General features: G+C 43.3%; 1 protein-coding gene across 1 annotated transcript; it reads left to right on the top strand.

Annotated features, from left to right (window-relative positions):
- Positions 1 to 15,606: 15,606 nt before the first annotated feature.
- On the top strand, positions 15,607 to 20,638 carry FGF19 (fibroblast growth factor 19). Its single transcript, XM_027696336.1, has 3 exons — positions 15,607 to 15,829; positions 15,911 to 16,014; positions 19,063 to 20,638. The coding sequence occupies exons 1-3, from the start codon at positions 15,607 to 15,609 to the stop codon at positions 19,393 to 19,395; spliced, it is 660 nt and encodes a 219-aa protein (XP_027552137.1). The 3' UTR covers positions 19,396 to 20,638.
- The last annotated feature ends 3,886 nt before the right edge of the window (positions 20,639 to 24,524 follow it).

Consider the following 24,524-nt stretch of genomic DNA (forward strand, 5'->3'; position numbering starts at 1 on the left):
AACCCTGAATCAGGTGCTGGTAAGGAAATACACCTGACATGGGTCCTGTCCCACGTGTCCTGAACATGTTTACCCATTTCAGTCCCAAAAAATCAGTGCAAGCCTCTCAGAGGTGCACGATGGGTGTCTGTAGAGAGCTTGGAAAAGTCTTCCCCGCTCTGCCTGAAGTTGCCAAGGTAAATGGCACTCCCTGGTCTCCAAGGAGGAATGGTTTTACCTCAGGGGTGCAAGATCTACGGCAAAACAAGCCATACATCCCCCAAGGAAGGGGGGCAACTCCCCTTTGGGATTCATGTCTGCACACCCCACTCATGCCTGTGCTTAAACTTGCAGCTTCAGCGAACCGTGCTCAACAAGGAGCCTTGTCTTGGGGAGGCATTAATGCAGTTTTGTTAAATGTCAGCTCCAAATCGTAGCAGCCCAAAACAAAGCAGGAGGAATGCTGTGTCATGGCATGGGCTGCGAGCTGGCAGGGCACCCTGAGAACAACAAAGCCACTTTAGCTGGAGTTTTGCAGGAATGTGTTCCTGGGGAGGAGAAGGGGAGGGAGGACCGATGGACTTGGATGGGGACCGGCTGTTTGAAAAGCTGTCTTAAGATGAAGCATTTTCTTGTGCTTCATGTTTCAGAAATTAAAAGAGAAAATGGGAGATTCCTTAATTTATGTGTTTATTTAAAAGAAAAAAAAGTGCAATGGGCGGACAATGTAAAAAAACTATTAAAAGTATTACTTAGGTGGAGGTTTTCGACCACACTGAGTACCACAGAGAGATGAGCTGATGAATTGCTGCTACACATTTTGCAAGTTTGGTCTAAAAGCTCTCTGTAAATAATGTTTTTATTGTATAAGTGTCTATCCATTGTATTTTCTTTTTTTTTTTTTCTGTCCTGGGGCAAATCCAGCAGGGTAGTTACCCACTCTGGTATTGACCCAAGGATATCAGAGCTTAGATGAGCTCAAATATGGGCCCATTGAACTGATAACTGGGATATGAAACTCAATACTTACACCAGCCTTAGTATCAGAGGAAGGAAAGAGAGCAAATGTGATGTCTTTTCAAAAGGGCTCAAGGAAAGACCATTAAAACTAGAAATCAGTTAATAATCACTACTGGGCACCTTCTTTGAAACCATTATGGAAAAATGTGATTGCAACCTTCACTTCAAAAAGTCCCTCTAGGAAATATTGCCAAAGGTTGAAGAATGACTCCATATGTTCCTTTTTATCTTGTTCTGTAGATAACTGTAGCAAACCACCACCAAACTGGCAGGATCCTGGACTAAACTCATCTTCAATCTGATCCATTCCATGCAAATCTCCTCAGATATGCTTTTCCAGTTATAACAAAATATTTGAAGGATGTTAAACACCGTGGTTCTGGGTCCAACCAATCCCTAAATCAAATGGCTCAACCAACATAAGACCCAGTTGGAAAGGAAGGAAACTGTGAATTTGGAAAATCTTTGGTCTTATGTCCTGTGGAGTAAACTCTTACGTTTAACACAGCAATCTTGAAGCCCCAATATTTCTGAGGTAGGTAGTGTGACCAATACAGCACTTACCTGGAAGGCACAGCCAGCTCTCTAAATCAAACAGCTTCTCAAATGCAGTGGTATTTCTTTCCAAGTATTTCAAAAAGCAGTGATGGTTCCTCCCATTTCTGGGTGAGAACATGTATATTTGTTTTTGAGCTGTGGCACAAAGGAGTTTTCCACAGACATTGCTTCCATACAGCAGTATTTGAATGATGGTGACGTTTTGTCACTTCTTGTATGGTCTGAAGTTGAATTTAGAGCTAAAAGGTAATTCAACACCGGGCTAGAGAGACTGAAATTAGTAAGACTTACATCCAAACTGAGCTTTGATGTCAAAGGAAATGTCCAAACATTTCCTTTGATGGTCAGGATATCCTCAGCTCTTTCATGGTGGGATGGGGGCACTTGGCACCATAGCAAAGCCTTCACGTGCCCCTCACTGGGGCCTGAATGAGCTTCCAAGAAGAAATGCTGGTCCCTGGCCATTCCTGTGGCAATACTGCCAAGTCTGTGGGGCCAGATTGCTTATTCTTTGAAGGTGAGTAAAAAGAAAAGGAATTAAACAATCACCAAAGCAAGTTAACAACATACAATTTGAAGAAAGCTACGGAAGGGGAAAAAAAAAGGGTGGCATTTGTAAGTGATGTGCACCTCTCTGACCTTTTGTGAAGCCAGCTGGGAGGCAGAGCTGGGATGTCTGTTTGTAGCAAGGTGTGCAGGCTTCCAGATGTGCAAGTGTAAAGCCTGCAGACATCAAAAGGACTAACCTTCAAAACCATTACCTGAACACCACCTTTTATGCATTTCAAAGGGAAAGCAGCTGAACTTTCCCTGTAATCACTATCTTGCAACACCCCTTTAATGAACCAGCCAGTCCAGGATCCCTGTGTCAGCCAAATAAAGAGGGTGCTGGCATCTCATTTTCTTCTCCCAGGACTCCTGTGCCCAGGATTCCTCACAGCCCTGCTGTTCATGTGGGGGATTGAACAGCATTATCCAGCAGCATCAAGCGGGAAAAGGCAGAGCCAGAAAAGCTGCTGAGGGGTATGGTGGGCAAAGCTGTGGGGGTAAATTGAAAATGCTGGAAGAAGACCAGTGCCGAAGTCTCCAAAGAAGGGGAAACGAGCTGATAAACCATCATGCATTTGAGAAACCAACTGCATTTGGTGTTTTGTAATTTGGTGACTTCGTTTTCTGGGGCTTAAGAAGTCACCACTTAGCTCAGGGTGGTTGAATGTGCCACAACAGCGACAAACGGGACCTTGTAAAGTGCCCACTGAGAGTTGGTTACATTGACTAATTAATTAAGCTGTGATTGCTTGTACAAACAGTAGTCAGTGGACACTTTGTAATACAAATCTAGGATTTGTGATTGGCACCTGTCTCAAAGAGAAAAACTGCTGAAATTTCTGTATTTAGGATGTGCACATACATGGTATTTCCCTCCCTTCTGGACAAGTGGATCCCTTATTCATACCCTGCATTTCTGCCTCGAGTGAGTAACCTGCATGTTCAGAAATGGCTCAGAGCTGTGCTTCTGAAGTATTCCTGATTAATCATCCACAGGAACAATATCTTTCCTCCACAGTGTGCACAGAAAATGACTTGGTGGTTACATTTGTAGTGGTCAATAATTCAGTGGATTAAAAAATCTGAATGGGTATCTCTAGATCACTTTATCCATCTCTTCCTTTCTTACATTACTGTAGCAGACAATAAAGAAGGGACAAAGGGTTTCTGTAGACAGGAGATTTAAGACCCACGGGAGCCTCAACAAAACCCACGTAAGGTTTAACAAAACCCACGTAAGGTTTAACAAAACTATTAAGAAATGTTCTTGTCCTGTGATACCATGGATGAGAAAATAATTTCAGAATTAACTCCTACTTGCTCCATTGCATTCCAGATAGGAGGTTCATTCCTTAAACTCTGATCTTATCTTCCATAGTACCAGAAAAAAAAAATCCCCAAACTTTGAGCCATCTGCCCACAATATTCCTGAGATATGTAACTTGCCTCATTTCCCTGTTAAGACTTTGTACAGTTTGCAATTTTATGGCTGGGAAAAATGCAATTTTTCCAAAAGGAAATGCAGAGGGGTTTTTTCCACAGGCTTCTTCTCTTTTGATCCATGTTTTGGGAATTTTTTTCAACCAGAAGCCTGCTTTGCATCACTACCTTGATAGCTTTCCCACCAGTAAATAAGAAGTCAGTGATAATCCCCTCCATAATTCCTTAGACCTACACTTCAGAAACCTGAGAACAAGGAGGTAGAAATCACCTTGTAAACAGAGATCAGCCCACACCAAGAGCAGGGAGACTGATGTAAAAACTCAGGTGCAAGAATTCCCCACAGTTTGGTTCATACTCCTCACTTCATCAGCCTGAGCTGGAAGGACAGGGAGCTGGGATGTGAAGGACAGAGTCAAAGTGTATGAAGTGCATAATAAAACATCATCATGTTTTCTGCTGAACAAATAAATGAAATCTGCAGTAAAATTGGTCAGATGCTATGTCAAGATTTGGAATTGCTGGAACATGCACAGAAAAAAAAAATATTTATTTAGGAAAACAGAAAATGGTATGAATATCCTGAACTGTCCCATAATTGTCCCTGGGTGCTGAGGACCCACACTGGACGTTGTTCAAGGGAGTTGCTTCAGATAAAGTCTAATCAGATGCCAGGGACTGAATGGCCATGAGCAGGTGACAGCACATCAGGGCACTTCACTGAGCACATATCCAGGTTTGGTTTATTCCAAATGCTCTGATACAACTTACTCCTAAAAGCAAACTGAAGCTCAGCAAGGAGGGAAATCAGTTTTCCCTCAAACCACTTACTCTGACTCAAGCTTTAATGCTGCCATAAACAGACCCTTTTTTCACTGCACACACACACAAACAGAGATCTAGTAATTTGAATTTATTTTCTTCTAAATCACCATAGTTAATGGAAGGTGGGGTTTACAGATATGTACAACTCCAAACAGAAGGTGCACGGGTGGGCTGAAACTCTTTCAGCCACCTGCTCCTCTTCCCTACCACCAAACCTTCCAGACCAAGGCAAGATACCTTCATTTTCCTGTGACATCCTCGCCCTCACAACCAGCCTCGATGCTGAAAGACTGAATTTTGTTTCCCACTGGCAGATAGGAGACAGGATGCCAAGGTCACTTGACCATATCACTGGGGTCAGGGCACTCTCCCTCAGCCAAGGAGCAGCATCCATGCACTCTGGGGAAGATGCTCACAGGCACAGCAGCTCTCCTCCCACCCTGGGCTCCAGGGAAAGCCCTGCAAAACAAAATCACTGTCAGTCTTCTCGTGATATTTCCAGTTTCTTTGCTTTACTCAGTTTGATTTATAACGTGAGTGCCACAGAGTCGACCCAGTTTCCACCGGACTGTGGAGTAACATCCCGCAGTCACTCACATGAGCGGCTCAGAGGAAGGAGTCAATCCACCCTTACCTGTGAGGATCAGTCCTGGGAAACAAAATATTTTCCACATTTAGTCCTTGTCTTCTATTTTTTAACTAGAACCATCGTAAGTAATAAAAATAGTTTACATTTTTATCTACATTTATCTTAATATTTTTAGGGGCTGGGGAGGTGGCTACAGGCCATTCGTAGCTCAGCATCTTATCAATCTGATAAAATATATGTTTTAAGAACTCCTTGAAAACTATGGGAAGAGGAAATGTTTAGCTCCATACGAGCAGTCACTGCTCATAAACAAGCCTATAGAAGCCTATTTAAAGAACAATTTGGACAATGTGTGTCTTATTAGGAAAAGGAAGCACTGAAGAACCAACTGGAATATACACAGCAGGAAAAAGTAAACGCATTAAGTGGCTTTAATGTGGATAAAAATGGTGGTGCACGAAGAAATTCTGCTTCAGAAAGGTCATTCATTTGCCTCTGCATTCCTTCCCCACATTTACATGCTGCTCACTGGATTCATCAAAGGTCTTCATTCTTCCCTCTTGGCACGCATGAAACAATCACTTTCAGATATAATGACCTAATTACTCAAACAAGACAAATGAAAAAAAAATGGCAGCTATTTACTTCAGATGTTTGCATTTAGCAGCTCTTCAGAGAAGAGATTTAGAGAACTTGTAGGACATGTTTAAAGCTTGAGAGCCAGAATCACCTAGCAGGGTGTGTTTGATGACTACACTGCTGATGATTCCCTTCCACCGTGACTCAGCCTGTCCCAACTTAAACTCCTCTCCCTATGGACCAGGTGAACATGAACAGCTGCAGAATAAGGATGTTTTCATCATGTTTCTTCCCCAGTTTCCCTGTGGTCAACCCCAGCTTATCCTGCATATGCCCAGTGCCAGCCTGGGGCATTTGGTGACACTTGAGCTTCTACACAACTTCTACACAATCAAACCTTGCCTTTAGGGGTAATTTCTCCTCCCTCTATAACCTTTTTCTACTGCCTGAGCAGCACAAAAGTCAGATGTAACACGGAAAAACTTTAGACTGAATCTTTGTAAATGAGTGCCTAACCAGGGTGATTTATTATTCAGATTCGCTGTGTCTGAAATGAGAAGTGGTTCAAAAGGTGGATCATTTTGGTTTTTCTTTATTTCGTGTTGTTCTGTAGGATGGCACAGTAGTAATGATGTAATCACTACCAGTAAATGTCCCAGCCAGGACATGACTCAGCACTCTCATTATTGCAGAAAAAATAGATACTGGTTTTATTATGATGCTTATCAGTGCTCTGTCATATCCATAACCATATAAATTGTCTCAATTAAAAAGAGTTGATTCTAGGGTATGAACTTTTGAGCCTCTCTGCACTTTCCCCCACAGAGATGCACTTTATTTGACATCTCAGTACCTCTGCAACTGTGGAGTATGCACCCAGCGTTAGGAAATGCTCCTAAATATTACACAGCAGTTTGCTTGAGCCTGTTCTATTCAATATACACCGTTATAGAAAGATCCAGCTCATTTCCTAATTACTAAGCATTTCACACTGGATGGCAAGTGAAAGGCTTAAGCCCCAGTGAGATCGTATATGTCTGACCCACAAATAATTGTTTGACATCAGAAGGTTTATTATCTCCTGGCACGAATGAGAAGCATATTTCTTAATAGGTTCCCCACCCTGGGCAGTGCAAGCCTTCCTTTGAAGAGTGTCTCTATGGTAATTGATGTTAATGAGCAGCAAGCCAAGGAGAAACACTGGGTCGCCAGGTAGGAAGCCCCCCAAGAGATAATCTAATTACTCTCCAAAACAAATTACTTTCAACCAAAACAAATTACTTTCAATCACTCTGCAGCAGATAAGATCAGTGGAGGGAGCTCAAAGCTGATGACAGCTGGAGACTGAGGCTTCACGAGTTTATGGATTGATCGCTTTTCTCTTTGGTCCGTTTTGTTGAATGACAATGGAGTGACAGAAAACTGGAGCCAAGGACTGAGCTCCCTTTCATTTCATTCAGATGAATGCGGAGGACCTGCCAACTCCAGGCTCTTTGCTGTGTGGCTCATTGATCTAAAATTGGAAAAGCTGTAGCCGTGCATGTTCCCAGCCGTAAGGGGGGCAAAGCTCTCGAGGAATAAATGTGCAGGCTGGGGGACTAGAGAATCCACTCACTGTGCATCGTTGTGCTAGAAAGGGAAAACATCGTTGTTTCTGTGTGCATGCACATAACATGTGAGGCAAAGTGGAGCCTTCATTCTTATGAGGCCTTAATGGGACCAAAATATAAATATTAAATTGACACACTAATAATTTGCTACCAACAATTTGTTGCCAAATGTCTTGAGTGTTCCCATTTTTTCCATGGAAGGCAAAATTGGGCCTTAGCTCCTTTTCTTAACGAAGTATTAAATACATTGTTCTGATCATTAACTTCCTATTGTATATTAATAGGTAATATTAATTAATATTTCATGTGGTGAAGTCAGATTGAAATACAAGGTACCCATGATGAACCATTGAGCAAATAGTAAGATGTGCTTCAGTGCACAGTGGTGACTGGACATCCTAACTGGAAAACCTCCTAATGGCAGGGCAAACGGGACTCAGGTAGCAAGGGTTATAAATTACCAGCAGAAGCTGTAGTTGGTATGTCTGTCACTGCCTTTCTCAGGAAACCAAGAGTTGAAGTGCAGCTCTAATGGAAATGTCAGTCAGGCACTTGGTGTGAATGGTTAATCAGTGGGGTTTTATATCACTGCTGTTTGCCATGATGGTGCAAAGGGTTGTCCTTTCTGTCTGTGTTTGTGTATGAGGGAAAAGTAAATTTAGATTTTATGTTTCTTGAGAATTGGTTGCTGGTATTGCTGCTGCAGCCATAAATTGGAAGGGTTTGTGCAGGGCCCATTCACAGTTCTGTTGCTCTTTATGTCATTAGTATTGGCTAGTTCCTTCTACCATATTATGCAATAATGGCACATCTGCCCAACTGAGCCCAAACCACACGATGGTAATGTATGTCCTGTTAGTCAAGAGAGTAGAAAAAGGGCAAAAGCAGCTCTTCCACAGAGTGAGGCTGCAGTGGCAGCCATCAGCAGCTGTTTTGTGGCAGGTTTATCTGCCAGAGACCTCTGATAAAGAGCAATAGAGAGGTCTCAGGAAGCCTTTGCTGTTGATTGAAACCTTGGTGCCCACGCAGGGCTATGCCCTGTTCTGGAAATAGTCTGAAACAGCTTAAATTCTGAATTAATTGCGGCAGGGTTTGTGTGTGTGTATGTATGTGTGACTGTCTTCACAATTCCCCTTGCAAAATGAGTGCCTGAATCAAGTGATCCACGTTCCAGAGTATACAAACTGCAGGCTGATCCATGTGAAAGAGGCACCAGGACTCCACTTTTTCATCCTCAGCGCTTTTGGTCTGCTTGGCTCACTTGAGGAGCTGAGGTGTCCCTGCCTCTGGTCATGCAAGGATCTTCCTGGTACCTCCAGCCATGAAGGAACCAGAGGCAATGTGGCTCTCACTTTTGGCCTGTAATGTTTAAGGAATTTTGTTTCCAGGAAACTGAAAAAAAAAAAAAATTGAAGACACGTTTAACATAAAAACTATTCAGGATTAAAGGTGGTAAAATGGAATCATTCTGACCATTACATGTCTGATCACAGCTGTAAATACGCATTAAAAAAAATCTTGAGTTTAATTCTGCTTCTTACATCAAGTCAAGGTACATAACACACAATAACCAGATAATGGGGGATTTTACATTCTATTTAATATTAGCCATGATGTTTAGATAAATACTTTATTATACTGCAGGTATTTCATTTTACTTTTCAGTGATGCTTCAGATTTTATCTCATGCTGAAACAAGTTACTTAACGAATCTGAATTACTTTAGGAGCAAGACATCCATTACCTACTCCTTTTCTCACCAGTCAGATGTGTAAAACCTAAGTAAACTTGAATTACTTTCTAAAGACCATCCAGGCTCTTTCCATGCTGATTTGTTCTGCTTCTCTTACTTTCAAATGGCCTTTTAATTGGCCATTAAACTAGGAAATTATGGCTGATTAGGATCAATCCAAATGCAATGTTTTGGATGGACCGGCTATTTGAATACCATTCTTTTAGATCCCATGTTACTTCTGCTTTGTCAAGTAAAGGTCACTTCTAGCTGCATTGGCAGGATGCTTTGGTGACCTTTGCCCTTCAATTCTTGACCCCAAATGTCCCACAGCCACGTTTCGTGGCAGCAAATGGGACTAGTTGCAATAAGGAACATCAGAGAGAGTTGCTCAGTTTCCCAATTCATGGCAAATTGTTGCACAGCAACTCCAAGGCTGTAGTTTAGGCTTCATTTCAGCTGAAAATTGCTTTCCGTGACCTCCAAGGAGAAGAACAGCTTATTAACAATCTTCACCTCTTGCCCCTTGAGCAAAGTCACTGTAAAAACTTTCTGTCACCCGTGTTAAGGATTGAGCCTGGGTGTCTTCTGAAAAGGTAGGCAACACTTTTTAAAATCCAAGTGAAGCAACTCTGTGTGTGCTACACAGATTTTGGAAAAGCTGCACGACAATTTTATTTCTTCTGAGATACTTCCCCAGGGGTTTAGGCCCAGAATATGGGCTGGAATGAAAGGTTAGATTTGTGTTGATTCAGATGGATCACTTTGCTTTCCAGAAGCTGAGGATACGTCTGTGTGCAAAATATTCTTAACAGCCTTAATTATTAGGAAACTTTGTACTACGCTTTCGAGTTTACATCTGGTCAGACTGTTTCATAAAGGGCTTCATCATTCCAGGAACAATCCTTCCTGCAACGTCATCATAATCAAAGGTGGTGAATAAGCACTTGTAGGCTGAATTTGATAATCATTTACATCTCTCTAGCATTTTATACAGTTCTGTTGGTGACTTGCAATTCCTAGTAGTGATAAGCAGCAGTGGAGCATGAAATAATAGTAAGAAAACTGTGAGTCTTCCTTAAACTCCCATTCTACCCCTTTTTACTCCACAACATGGTAAATTGTTGTGATGTGATCAGCACAGATGTCAGACTAATTTTTATCTGATCTTGATCAAGTGTTTGAAGCCCAAATCAAAAAAACCCACAATTATCTACAGTGGAATATAACAGAAGTTCCCCAGACATCCATAATTCTTACCTTTCACATCCTTCAACCTTAACAAGGTTGAGAACTAACCTATATAGGGACAATCTGTCCCCATACAATCTGTCCCTAGGGGATGGTCTGATTATTGGCATCACATAAGCCATAACAATTCTCCCAGTTTCTCAGTCAATCCTAACTGATTCTAGTTAAAATACCACTTAGATGGTCACAAGCCTACTTAATACTTCTAGTGATATAATTTGTTATCATCTTCATGACTAAAAGACTTTGTGGTATTGATTTTGCAACATATCAGGATTATTATCATGGGTGCAGATGTATTTGAACAGGACCACAACATGCACTCTTGCAAGTTTGAAGCATTTGTGGTGTATCTTCTTTTACTTGCTCGTTCTCTGTCTGTTAAAGGAGAAATATTTCCATTGAAGCTGGAATTTGTCATAAAGACATTATTTACTCACTGACAAGAAAAGAATACAGGTAAATGTTCCCAGCTTACATGTTTGGTGATCCAGAATTATCCTTTCTGAAAAAGGTTTCCTTCATGGTTTCCACAAACACATTGCATAAACAAAGTCTAGGGGCATTACTCCCTAGGTCAAGCTGGAAATAAGAATATAATCTGTTGGCAAGGAAACCTGCAATTATTCAGGATGAAGGTTTGCTCAAAAAATAATAAAAAACAACTTCTCTTGGTTTAAGTGTAAATAAGGTGCTGGAGAGCTACTGTACCAAATATGCTGCCATAAAATCAGTAAAGCTTCTTCTATACTACAATTCTAAAGGATTTCATAGCACACAGAAAAGATGGGGTGGATGAAGTATTTCCAAAGTATGGAATAATGACTTGCAGTGATGAAAAAAACACGCACTTAGGCTATTTGAAGCTGATGGGAATTTTGTGGGCTCTAGAGTGGACTTAATCAGAAGGTATCATTTGACAGTGAAAGCCTGGAGCCAATTCCAGGCTAAGTATTTCTCCCTGGAATGCATTGGCTGAGAGCAATAGTTAAGAAAGCATTAGATAACAGAATGGTGAGAGATATTTGAAATATAGTTGCCTGGCTGCGTTCATTGGAAGGAACCGGCAGCAACACACACACACAACTACAAATTACGGCGGCAACAATCCCTCCAGCACGTTGACCTGTTTTAGCAGAGCAGTTCTGGGAGCGGAGCCCCTCCGGAAGTTTGGATCTTTTGGAAAATCTTTAAGTATCTGATGCATTTGAATCCTACAAGTTCGCTGGGCACTATCATGCTTGTGATATCAGGGGGGAGCCTCCACGAATGCTCGTCCCACCGTATGACATCCTGTCAGTGGGCGCGCGCAGCGGGAGCTGTGGAATCTCAGTTCTGCGCTCATTCACAGCCCGGGGAGAAATATTGTCACCTCTCTGCCTCTTGGGTTGCAGAAGCAGCTGGGAAGCAGAGCAGTCCCCTGACATATGGTGGAGTAACCTCTCCTTCTTAGGCAGGTTTTTTAACTTGTGCTGTGCTGATAAGGCTCTTTATAGAACGACCTCGTGCTCGAATAACTGCATATCGCAGGGTCCTGTGTCTTCACTTCTGCCTTCCCTCATTTGCCTGACATACTCTTCTCTACCAGAAGCAAGAGAAAGGGCTGGACTGTCCTGCTGGCCCCCTGCCACGGGTAAAATAAAGCCTTTCTTTTCTCTGTCACTTCTGGGATGACATGCAGGAACTAGAGCAGAAATCAGAAACCAAAGGCATTAGCACTTACATCTCCAGCTCTGCCTGGAGCTTTACTTCCCTCAGAGTATTCCCAGCCTCTGTCATTCTCCCGCTGCTGACTTCCGATAAAAGGGGGAAAGGCTTACAGATCTCTTCTCAAAAGTAACATTGGATCACACTCATGTAACCCCTACTACTAAATCTGCAGGAGATCCCGAAGATACCCCAAAGGAAGCAGAAAATCAGAAAATCTTCAAAGTTTCTGTGATGTTTTCCTCTTTCTGCAAGGATTTACACAACTAAAGCTTTCACTGTTATATTCTGAAGATTTTCTATAATTGAGAAAATGTCTCTCCATCCCAAACACATCTACTTCATCACATTTTGACCCTCACTCAGTCTTGAGTGACACACCTATGTAATTTTTCCTTTGATCTCCACCACAAGGTAGCCTGCCATGACCACCTTCTACTCATGAGTGGCTTCATGCCCTGTTTCTAACCATTTATTTGTGACCACCTTCCTTGGTTTCCTTTCAGTTGGTTCCAATGATGTTGCTGTCCAGTGAGGCAGAAGCTCTCTGTTATCTTTTTGGCATGTTCCAGGATCTCTGGATGTTTGGCTTTTAAACCCAGGTAATTATGTTCTTCCAAAACACATTCACTTCAGCTTCATTGTTACAGAAACCTGAACTTTCTGTTCTACAGAAATTACATTGGGGCATTGAAAAGTGCAGTGGAAATAAATGATTCATTACAACAGGTGAAAATGCTTTTGCAATTGTGTACTCTTTGGTCAGGAGGTATTTTTGATCTATAAGACTTTCCTCTGGGTTTTTGGTTGTTTTTCCTATCCTCACAAAAGCAGAAAGTCCTACACTACCAGGTTTCCTTGCTGCAGGCTCTGTTTCTATAGGGAGCAGGTCCAGCACTGGAAGTGATGGTGTGATTTACCCTATAATACATTTGTTCTGCAAATACATTGTTTTTCTGCAAATACATTTGTAGGAACATGCAAAGACATGGTAAAAGATGCCAATAAATGGTAGAGTTCAGTGATACACAGGAACTGAAATGAAAATCACATGTTGCAACTCTTGTTTTTTGAAAACAGGGACATTCATTAGCCCATTTATCTCTAGCTAAAAACAAGGTACTGAGTCTGAGTTAATAATCCAGGCTTTTTTTTTACAGAGGCAATAAAGAAATGAACTTCTAGTGCATATTTAACCCATATCTCTTCAACAGCTATTTTGTGATAGGAATAGTATGGTTTGGTCCAGTTAAATGCTTGCAGGCACTTACCTCTGTCAGGGACTACAGAGGAGCTTGGACAAATTATTTAGATTGAAACCTTACTCTAACAAGAGAGGCAGTTCCAAAAAAAAATGGTTAAGTGCTCCATTTTCAATTTAATTTGATTACACGTGAACCTTTAAACATCAGTCCATGTAACATCACAACAGCAACAATGAAACTATTTTTTAAAAGCTCTCCATCAATCATTGGGAAATTCTCCTTTATAGCCAGCTCTTTCACTAATTTGAAATATCATTTAGTGCAAGTGATTTGTCCTTTCTACCTCAGTTTTTGATCTTCACAGAGGTGAATAAACAAGCTGCAAGCATCAACTCCTTGAGATTTCGACTTCTTGAAGAAGGAAATGAAAACTTATGATTATTATTCACCCTGCAGTACAGCAGAAGTAGTAATCATAAAACAGCTTCTATTCACTGAGATGCACAACAAAATGAATTAAAAAAGCCTTTCAGATTCATTTCAGACCATAACCTCTGTGTGTGTGGTGGGTGCTGGATACCTTGAAGAATGCCTGTGTAGTCAGGATGAGTTACATGCACAACTGCTGTGGGGCCCAGGCTGGCAGGGTAGTAACTGCCTTTGTGGCAGTCATGTAATAACATTGCAGAATTCTGTAGAGGAAAAAAAGAATCAGGGACTAGGATGATTCAGTATTATTTACTGGGCTTATAATATTGTGAACTTCTGTGATGTATAAAAGGCCCGAATTTCTCAAATCAGCCCAGGACTTGGAGGGTGCAGCAGGAGACACCTGAATGAGAAGTGGTCCTGATCTTTATTAGTTATTCCTCAACCATGCAGAGAAAACTGGGCTTCTCTTTGGGTGTTTCAAAGCTGACCATCAAAACCACCCAAAGCTTATCAAAAGCAGCAGTTGCTTTTAAAATGATTGGTGAGATACAATCCCTTGTTCCAGTGAGTTTGTGATGGAAGACCCTGATCATTCAAACTCTGATTGATCAGTGTCCTTAACTTCAGTTAAATACATCTTAAGCTGCACATAATGATAAGTGCAAGACATCATCCTGCAAGCCTCTGTTTTTTCTGCGTGATGTTGTCTCTGTGCACATCCTTACTGAACTAAGACTGCTTATAAAGAAAAGATATTTGTGTGAGTGTTTACAGGAGATGCAAGTGTAGGTACAAAAGATTGAAAATGAACAAGTAGCAAAATATAAAAACAGTCTGTGGAAGCTGAATGAAACTTTGTGGTTTCAGGGAAGTGGCTGGGGACGTGGGGTTATGCCTTGCTGAATTGTTATTTAATGTGTCTGGTGGGGTAAGGATTTTGTCTTTATGAAATTACTCATTTTCTCTTTGGAGATCTGAGAAAATTCCTTTAATGCTGAGTTTGGATGGACAGCAGAAAAGCCAGCAGCAATCCTCTTAGACTTGCCTAGGACGCAAAAAGGGTGGAAACCCCCAAAATGTGTGTTTGCTTCTTCCATCTCTCCTGGGGCACTCGCTGGGAGAAGCCCACGTGGAAAAAGGTCCTCGGACAGGAAAAAAAAACCTCTTTGAAGCTTAGAACGGGCGATGCAGTTTTACTACACGCAGGGGTGGCTTTTTTCCCCAATCTCTTTGTAGAAGTGGGGACGAATAGGAGCTGGAGAGCCCCCCGGGCAGCGGCTCCCCCGAGGCGAGGCAGCCGCATCCCAGGGGCCAGGCTCCATCTAGTGACACAGCCAGGGATGGCCGGGCGGCAATACAGCCCGGAGCAGCTCCGGGACACCCAGAGCTGCCCGTACCTGGCCGTACCAAGCCGTGCAGGGCCGTACCAGGCTGTGCCCCGCCGGCTGCTGGTCACGGGGAGCGGCGGTCCCGCTCCCTCAGCGCTCGTCCCCTGCCCGGAGAAGTGACTCCAGGGGTTTAGGAAGCAGCTCTTTTATTTCTAAAAGGGGAAATACAGGACGGGCAAGGGCGAAGGCAGGGGCTGACCCGCGGCGGGGAGCGGGGCAGCCTCACCCCGGGCTGGCCCCCGTCGCCGCTGGGTGGGCTGGGATGTTACACACGCCCACCCACCCCCGGACCCCTTCCCGGCTCCCACATCAGGGCAGGGGCTGCGGGACCTGCAGCCGAGACGGCGGGGTCCGGCCCCGGCCCGACGGGGAGATGCGCGGCCGGAAAGCCTCGAAGGAGCGGAAAGCCCGGAGGTGCGGGCGGCGAGGAGGCGACTTCAGGGTGTCCCCCCTGCGATATGATGTCACCCGATCAATATTTTCGGGGGGAGTGACCGATCCGCTATGAAATAGGCTCTATCGGGCTGATAACGGGAGAGCTATAAAAGGCCCAGAGGGGGCGGCTTCGCCCACGCTACAGCCCCGAGGCGCGGCCAGCGCAGCAGCGCCGGGACTCCGCTCCATCCCCGCCGCTCCGTGCCCACCATCACCGGCTCTCCGAGCCCACCATCACCGTCTCGCCGTTCCCATCATCATCGCTCCCTGCCCGCGCCCGTGGCCCCGTTTCCCGCTCGCCCCCGGGATGGGCTCTCCCCCCGCCGCCCTGGCGCTGCTGGGTCTCGCCGCCGCCTGTGCCGCGGTGCCGCTGCCGCTGCCCGACGCCGGCCCGCACGTCAACTACGGCTGGGGGGAACCCATCCGGCTGCGGCACCTCTACACCGCCAGCAAGCACGGGCTCTTCAGCTGCTTCCTCCGCATCGGCGGCGACGGCAGGGTGGATGCGGCCGGGAGCCAGAGCCCGCAGAGTGAGTAGCGGGAATGAGGATGGGATGGGACGGGACGGGGTTCCGCGGGGTTAACGCCACTCGCTGTGCCTCTTTCGCCAGGTCTGCTGGAGATCCGCGCCGTGGCCGTGCGCACCGTGGCCATCAAGGGCGTGCGGAGCTCCCGGTACCTCTGCATGGACGAGACGGGGCGGCTGCACGGGCAGGTGAGCGCCTTTCTCGCGAGTCTCCTCTCCCCAGGGGGATTTCCACCCCGAAACAGCCGGCGAGGCCGAAGGCATCGCGTGCTTTTTGCAGTTAATAATGGGTCGACAAAGCTTTCAGGTGTCCATCACCCCCCCTCCTCCCCCCGCCTCTCCCCTTATCCGCCTTTTCTCTGTAGGACCGGTGATTATTCTCACTGTGGGGGTTATTAGAAGGCAGCAAGGAAACATCATGTAGAAAGTAAAGTTTTGCACGTCCCCCGGGCCAAAATATACCGAAAACACAGCCCAGGGGAAAAAACTGTATTTAGGTTTAAAAAGCCTCATCAGTGGGAGGCTGAGATTCCGCTGCAGAAATAGATGAAGTCGTGCCATGGAATAGGAATAATTTCTCGCTGTTCAGGTCAGGTATTCCGAAAAAAACCCCGGGATTACTCCTTTGGCAGCTGGCTGCCAGGCATACAAGCCCCGGGAGCACGGACTTGCCATATCTTAGGTAGCTCCAAAGCGAAACAGGATTTCGAGAGGGGAAAGGGATGCTTTGCTACCGCCTCATTTCTGCCCTGCTGTAACACCGCACCTGTGGTGCTCCAAGAGGTTGAGGGGTTAAGTGACCCACTGACACGATAGGTCATGCTTTTTCACTAAGTATATCAACCGGTCATGGATATAAACTCGTTTTTAAAGGCACGTGGATACGTTGCCAACTCTAGAATTTGAAGGGTAAGGTTCACATTCGGTCTGTACAGAAGCTGGAGTTTCAGAGAGCAATGGCTTTTAATTGTGCCACGGTAGAGATACGGCTTGATTCTGCTTTGATTACTCCAGCAAAATTTCTGCTGATTTCCATCAGACAAGGACTTGGCCCATTCTCAAAACCCGCAGTATCTTTAATAAGAGCAATACTGATGTTTTTGGATGTGGATATAACAAAGAATTGAGTCTTTCTCCCTTCATTTCCTTGCTTTTCTGAGGCTCAAATCAATCGATGCCATGATAAGGTGCACGGGTTCAGATGATATGGTAGGTCAATTATTAGCTTAATGTTTTAATGTATATCCAAAACAAAATGACCCATGAAAACAAAGTAGAGCCTGGATCCTGCTCCCATTGGAGCTGCAGGTGGACTTTAGCAAACAGAGAATTTTAAAATAGCTTTCCTTTGAAGGCATATCCCTTTTGAAGGCATATATTACAACTTGACTGAAAGTGCTTTTTGTGGTGTGAGAGTATTAAATGCAGGTTGGATTTGGGGTTTTTTTCCTGAAAATACAGCAGCATACAGCCATGCTGTCACATCTATATGTTGTGGACACCTGCTGTCACCTCTGTGCTCACAGCCCAGCCAGGCAGCTCTGCAGGCAGTTCTTTTCCTTATCAGATCAGGAGTGGAAGAACGAAAGGGCAAACTCGGTGTCTGGGGACTGAACCTGCACTCCTGAAACATGCCCTTTTTGAACACTGGAAAACTGATGACTAGGGTTGATTTTTTGAACGTGCTTCGTGCTGCAGACAGTAGTTTAGGGGAAATGGTGTACCTGCTGAATATACTGACATCCTGTAAATGCCTGCTGTAAAAAAAAAAAGACCTGGAATTACTTAAAATGTGTTTGGTACTTGTTTAAGAAATACAATGGCAATGAAATGAGGAGGGAATTACATAGGTGAGACATGGGGGCTCAATCAATATCTGTCGGCTGTAATGTGCACTTCTTGAGCAAGAAGCTCTTTTATTTCATCATCCTTGTCAGTGAGGCTGAGCACTCACAGAATAAAGGCTGCTAACAATTCAGCCATAAATCTGGGTTGTATACACACATTTTTCTAAGATATAATGTGTGTAGAAGGATAAACATTGCATTATTGTATTTGGAGAAAACATATTTTTCAAAATTACTCAATTTGTTTGAAAAATGCTTTTAAAAGACAACCAAATGCACGTGCTTACTTGTACTCCATATTACTGAGGGTGTTTGAGAAAGGCCTGAAAGTATCAAACATGCTCTCTATTCAGACAGACAGAACATTCATGTAAGGACACTTCTATCACTGCAGACAGACATAATCAGCAATTCTCTTTTATTGACCACAAGTTCAATCACCTGCAGTGGCTGAGCCTGAAATAGCACCAGAGCTGTAAGAAATGCAGGGCTTGTGTAAGGATCTGGAGAGGTCCGACCTCCTGATACAAAATCCTAATACACGTTTATTACATCTTATTTATATATATGTATTACAGATATATAATATGTGCACAGGCTATTGCAAATGTAACTCTACAAATTCATGCCTAAGAAAATATGTTCTTCTGTGTAAAATCTTAACTCGTGCTGCTGTTAATCTGACAGTTCTCACTGTAATGCGAAAATAACACTTTGTAAATGGGTCTTTTGTAACTGCAGTAAATTCTGAGTGGAACAACAACAACAAAAAAAAGGCCAGTCACTTTTTAGCATTGTTTTACTGATTGGCCACACTGCCTTTCTACAGGCCTGATCCTGAAGCCCTTACTCAGGCAAATCTCTAACAGAGCTGGAGTTCTATACCTGAGGATTGTTGGATTAGGTCTCATGATTGCAGTTAAGTATCATCAGCAATTAATGACGGTTAATCGAGAGATTAGTTAATCTGAGATTCTTTTTCCCAGTGCTCAGGACAGGCTAAGTGTGGTATATGTGGAGAAGCACACATCCAGGATTCATGGCTTATTTAATGTGATGGACGTGCAATAACTTCAGGAGTTCTGGATTAGGCCTTTTAATTGCTCTTGTCACTCAAAATGCATTGTATGTGCAAAGTGGGGATCTCTAGTAGAATAGAATAGAACAGAATAGAATAGAATGGAATATTTGAGTTGAAAGGGCCATGCAGATATCAGCTCACCAGCATGGATCCAGTGGGGCCTGCAAGGTGCACCAATTTGGGACATTCAGGACAAGCCAGAGGGACACTCCCTCTGAGTGCAGAAGTTGCACCAAAAATTTATATTGTGGTTGAGTACAATGAGTCTAGTGGGTGTATTTGTAATTCTCTTTACTCCTTGCTGTTCAGCTCAGGTATTCCACTGAGGATTGTTCCTTTGAGGAGGAGATCCGCCCAGACGGCTACAACGTGTACAGGTCCAAAAAATATGGAATATCGGTGTCCTTGAGCAGCGCCAAGCAAAGACAACAGTTCAAGGGAAAAGATTTTCTTCCACTGTCTCATTTCTTACCAATGATCAACACTGTGCCCATGGAGTCCACAGACTTTGGGGAATACGGTGATTACAGCCAGGCCTTTGAGCCAGAGGTGTATTCCTCGCCTCTGGAAACGGACAGCATGGACCCCTTTGGCATCAGCTCCAAACTGTCCCCGGTGAAGAGCCCCAGCTTTCAGAAATGACTCTGATCACACACAGGTTTTTACAGAAATGTTGCAGAGTACTTTTTTTAGCGTTCCATGTTATAATATTTGGAACTTTTTTGTATGGGGCCAGCCTTTTCCTTGCAATGTGTGGTACCTGTGAGAGATGAGTGCCAAGAGGCTGTTCTGTAGTCTAAAGAACTGCCTATCCATAGTTTTGTTTGGAAAAGAAGGGTTAAATGGGAAAAGCTTAGCAGCTTCATCAGAATTCCTCCATTACCATGGCGATGATAAAATAACTGTAATTTTTCTACAGCAACTTCATTTCCACATATGTTCCCCTGTTATTTCTGCTCATAGGATCAAATGCAGAAAACTTTTTCCTCCTCAGAGACCTTAAAGACAAACATTTGGAACAAAACACAATTAAGGAAAACCTAGCAGATGCAATTATATGAACTGGAATTTATGGTGTTTCTTGAAAGGCTGCTGACAGCATTCTGGGAAAAACTTTCTGTTGAAAGCATACTCCTGAAAAAAACCCGAATCTGCTTGTATATTGTGCTTTTTCTTCCCTTAGGAAATAAGGGAAGAAAGGGGAAAAATTTCTTCCTTCCCTTATTGCTAAAGGGTAGTCCGGAAAACTCAATCTTTGATTTCTTTTGTAGGCTAATTTAAGTTCTCTGTGTCATCAGCATCATCCAGCAGAGAGTTCGCATTAAAATTAGTGAGAATTCAATGTGTGGTTGGATGGAAGAGTGCACAGAACTAACATTTATGTTCATCAGGTAGGGAATGAGCAGTTCAAATTAGTGTTTAAATTAAGATTCTGTTGTATATAAGCATGTATGTCGTTAGCAAACGGAGAAAAACACTGGAAAAGGATAATGTATAGGTCAAATCAACTGCAAAATAGGTTTTTGTGCTTAACCTTTAACCATCACCAGTTCTTTCAAGTCACTTCCAGGCTTGATTAAGCATCCCTGGGAATCGTGGAGAGACAGTTTAGTGACTTAAATGCTGCAGAGCTGAGTCTGCCATGAAACTGCAGGAATGGATTCTGAATATCTCATGGCCAAGACACAGATGTCTGATGTCTTCAGTTCTTTTCTCCCTTTGAGGTGAAGGAATAACCAGGGTGAAACCAAAGACAAAGCCCCAAAAAGTTAGAAGATGTTTCCAAAGGTTCCTTCTTTCCAAAGGTTCATTTATTAGAGATTTTTGTAGGAAAAAAAAAAGCTCTACTGGAAATACTGGTGTTCTTCTGACCTAGCACTTCATTGCCAATGCAATATTTATAATTAATTTATTGAATTCCTGCGTCTGTTTATTTTGTTACTGTTATTTATGCTCAAAATTCTATTTATATACTCCTGAAAGTGCGTTTTTTAGTCATAACAAATCTCGTGAAGTTTTGTAATCATGAAATTTGAGCAGACAATAGCTTTTCAAATTTCTGTGCGTTATCAGTAGCTGTAGTATGTACATTTGCAATAAAAAAAAAAGAGAAAATCATCTTCAACACTGAAATCTTGCCGACTCTTTTGTCATTCCCTCAGTCTAGAAACTTCAAAGAGCTTCAGCAAACTGTGGCATCTGTTCTCTGCAGCAGCCATGTGAAGTTGGAATCCCTTGGGAAGGTGCTTGAGGCACAATAGGCAAGGGCATGGAGAAAAAAAGGGATTTTCCAAAAGTTAGGCAGTACTGCCAAGGCCACCACTAAACCATGTCCCCAAGTGTCACATCCACAGGTCTTTTAAATTCCTCCAGGGATGGGGACTCAGCCACTTCCACGAGCAGCCTGTTCTAGTGCTTGTCAAAAAAATCCCGTGGATGGGAGGCTGCTCCCTCTTAAAACTGGGAACAACACTCACCAGTGCTAAGGGGAAGAAAACTGGTTATTTTTGCCTGAAAAAGGTGTCGGTTTCTGGCAGGAAAAGAGACTGAATGCTTCTGTTTGGAGATGCTGTGAGTCACAGGAACTGCAGGTTTCTTGGCTGGCAAACATCTCCCATGATGTTTCCCATTCCCCTTTTTGCTGAGCCACTGCAATACATCCGGATGGTTGCCACTCCTCATATATCAGCAGACCTACCCCTGATTTTCAGTTGTTTTATTCCAAAAGTTTTCACATTTGGGGCATTCTGTTTTTCCGTGTTTTATTTCCAGTTTTGATTGAACATTAGATACCTTTCAAGGCTTTTTTTTTTGCAAAAAAAAAAAAAAAGAAAAAACCCAGAAAACAAAATAAAGTATATATGGACTTATAAAGTTTAGTCAAAAAAATTTCCACTTTTATTATTCTGCTAAAAAAAATTGCACAGATTTGATGGGAAATAAAAGAATTCAGAGGGTATACTGTATAATTTCACCAGTGAGAGATTCTTAAGTAGATATAACATTGTGAATATTGCTCAAGGGTGCAAAGACAAACAACCTTAAATTTGCAAACAGCATCTTGAGCTCTCTGGTGACTATTTGCTGACACCTTTAGCTTAACATCTTCCACCAGCAGCACAGTGTTTCTTACTACAACAGCATGGTCGGTTCAATATTTATTCAGACAGAGGGAAGAATGCCAAGAGCTGAATTACCCACACCACTTCCTGGAGCACTTCAGCTTTCCTTGGAGTTTTCCCATCCAAGCTCTGACCAAACCTGGCTGCTTTGCTTATAAAATCTGACAAGATCACAGCTTGAGGTGGGAGGATTGCTGGAAAATGCTTTCCCTACCATCTGACACCTGACTGGGTCAGGAACTTGGTGTGCAAAACCTCCAAACACCGCTGCCTTTGGATCTGTGGGAATGTAAACACCACCACCACCATTCCAATATAGGTCCTGGTCGATCATAGTTTCTCAAAGACAGTAGGACAACTGCAGTGCTTTCATTTGCAATAGTACATTTTACAGCCCTAAAGGGTTTTTTTTAAAGGTCAGGTGTCAAATGTCTCCTTGTGAAGTCTCAGTTGGAAGCTATGATGTGCAAATACGAGTTGTTAGAGCAGTGGGAAGGCTGTAGGGAAGGAGATACTGGGCATCTTCATTTCCACTTGGAGGAAGTGTAAAAAACCTATAAATCCTTTATTCAAGAGTCACAATGTCCACTTTACCTCTGCTCAAAGTGCTGAAATCCTGTTGGTGGAAAATTCGGGGCCACTCTTTCTACTCTGCCGGTGTACAGATTGGAGTACAACATGATAAATTAAATAAGTGTTCTCTCTTTCCTCAAAGATACACATAAACCAACCCTCCGAGGGCAGCAGTGAAAGCAGAAACACATTTACCTTGGAAGTGAATGGAAGTGCAAAAAGAGCATAATTAGGATTCTGATTTCGGGGTGAATTTGTGGCAGTTTAGGGACACAGCAAGTTTATCAGGAGCTGTGTTGGATGAGACTGATCACTTAAGGCATGTAAGGATGCCTCCAAATGAGGCTGGTGTCTTGCAGTCTTCTTGCCAGGACATTGTTATATTTTCAGTGTTTTTCATCAGTCCCACAATGTACTGAGATCAAAGAACTGTTTTTCATTAATTTCCAAAGCAACATTGAAATTGTAGCAGTTAGCTAAGAGGAAATCCTCAAGAACACCTTATATTTCCACTGCCATCAGAGACCAGTATATGAATGTCTGGTTGTAGAGCAGGTTGGTGTTCACATCTGGCAAACCTTCAGTGATTTTCACATGAGATCCAGTCACATCTACACTTTAATGCCAAAAACAAGCTGGACAGCTGCTCTTTATAAATCAGCATTGCCTGCTGTGATGAAGAACTTTTAATGAACTGTGATTTCTGTACCTGCTTAGCTAAACCTTTAGTAGCATGACTTTATTTTCACTCTAATGCAGTTTTGGGGAGGTTTTATATCGACCTCTGGATTTTGAAGTTGACTTTTCAAGTCCTCTGCCTTCCTGATTTGGAAGAGAACAGACTCTGGCAGACTGGCAGAATACTGTGGTGTGTCCAGAGCCACATTTTCATTAAGCATTTAGAAAACAACAACATAAATCAGCATTAAAATATATACTTATAAATAGCTATAAGTGTTTCCTTTGACCAGTGTTGATCTGTAATAATAAATAAGAGGTGTAACAGAACAGCCTGGGTTGGGTATTTACAAAAAAAATACTTACATTTTAGAGTCATAGAATGGTTTGGATTGGAAGGGAACTGAATGATCACCTCGTTCCAACCCCCCTTCCATGGGCAGGGACATCTTCCACTAGACCAGGTTGCTCCAAGCCCTGTCTAACCTGAACACTTCCAGGGATGGGGCAGCCACAGCTCCTCTGGGCAATAGCTTAATGGCAGTAGAAGGTTCTCAAATGAAGCTTCTAAGCCAGGTTTGGGTCATCTGTGGTCACTAAAGCTGGGCAGTGTTACTGCAAAGTGATGTCAAAGCTTGCATGTGAAGTTAAGGGCTGTGACACTTCTTCGCTGGGCAACCTGCGCCAGCACCTCCCCGCCCTCACAGAGAGGAATTTCAGGCATCAAAAATAGACAAAAATCAGAGATGTCAATATGCTGTGAGATACATGTGCATGTTCCATCATTCTGTGGCCAGTGATGGGACTGGAGGGCATGGCTTGAAGTTGTGTCAGGGGAGGTTTAGGTCGGATATCAGGGAAAGGTTCTTCCCCCCAGAGGGTGGTTGGACACTGGAACAGGCTCCCCAGGGCAGTGGGCACAGCACCGAGCCTGACAGAGCTAAGGAAGCATTTGGACAACACTCTCGGGAACAGGGCAGAACTACAAATCCTTGCACACCTCAAAACAGTCCGTGCTGTGTGGTGCCGTGCTTTCTACTGAAGAGACCCCAAGGTAATAAATACAGGGCATAGTTTGGATTTGCTCATTGATCTGTGTAAATGAAAGCCTGTCCAGTCAAAGCTCTGTCCCCCCTCTGTGTAACCACGTGGCTCTAAGCTGAAGAGCAGTCGGGGTGGTCAGCCGTGAGTTCGCTGCTGAAGTGTGTCCTCACATAGTACACTTGCCTTAGTCATCATATTTTTGTCTACATACGTATTGTGATCATTACCCATGTGCTTGGGTTTGCAAATGCCTATTACTTCCACTTTTCACCCCCTACCATCACGTTTGACAACTGGACTGCTCTGCTGTGCTGTGCCGGTATCCTGGGATGTGCAGTTTCCACGTTCGCCGTG

The sequence above is a fragment of the Neopelma chrysocephalum genome, unplaced genomic scaffold, assembly GCF_003984885.1.
Source record: "Neopelma chrysocephalum unplaced genomic scaffold, ASM398488v2 Primary Assembly neopelma1_106b, whole genome shotgun sequence".
In the NCBI taxonomy this organism is placed as follows: domain Eukaryota; kingdom Metazoa; phylum Chordata; class Aves; order Passeriformes; family Pipridae; genus Neopelma; species Neopelma chrysocephalum.

Coding starts and splice junctions, on each gene's coding strand:
- FGF19 (XM_027696336.1), top strand. CDS start 15,607: ATGGGCTCTCCCCCCGCCGCCCTGGCGCTGCTGGGTCTCGCCGCCGCC. Junction 15,830..15,910: donor CGGGAGCCAGAGCCCGCAGA/GTGAGTAGCGGG, acceptor CTCTTTCGCCAG/GTCTGCTGGAGATCCGCGCC. Junction 16,015..19,062: donor CGGGGCGGCTGCACGGGCAG/GTGAGCGCCTTT, acceptor CTTGCTGTTCAG/CTCAGGTATTCCACTGAGGA.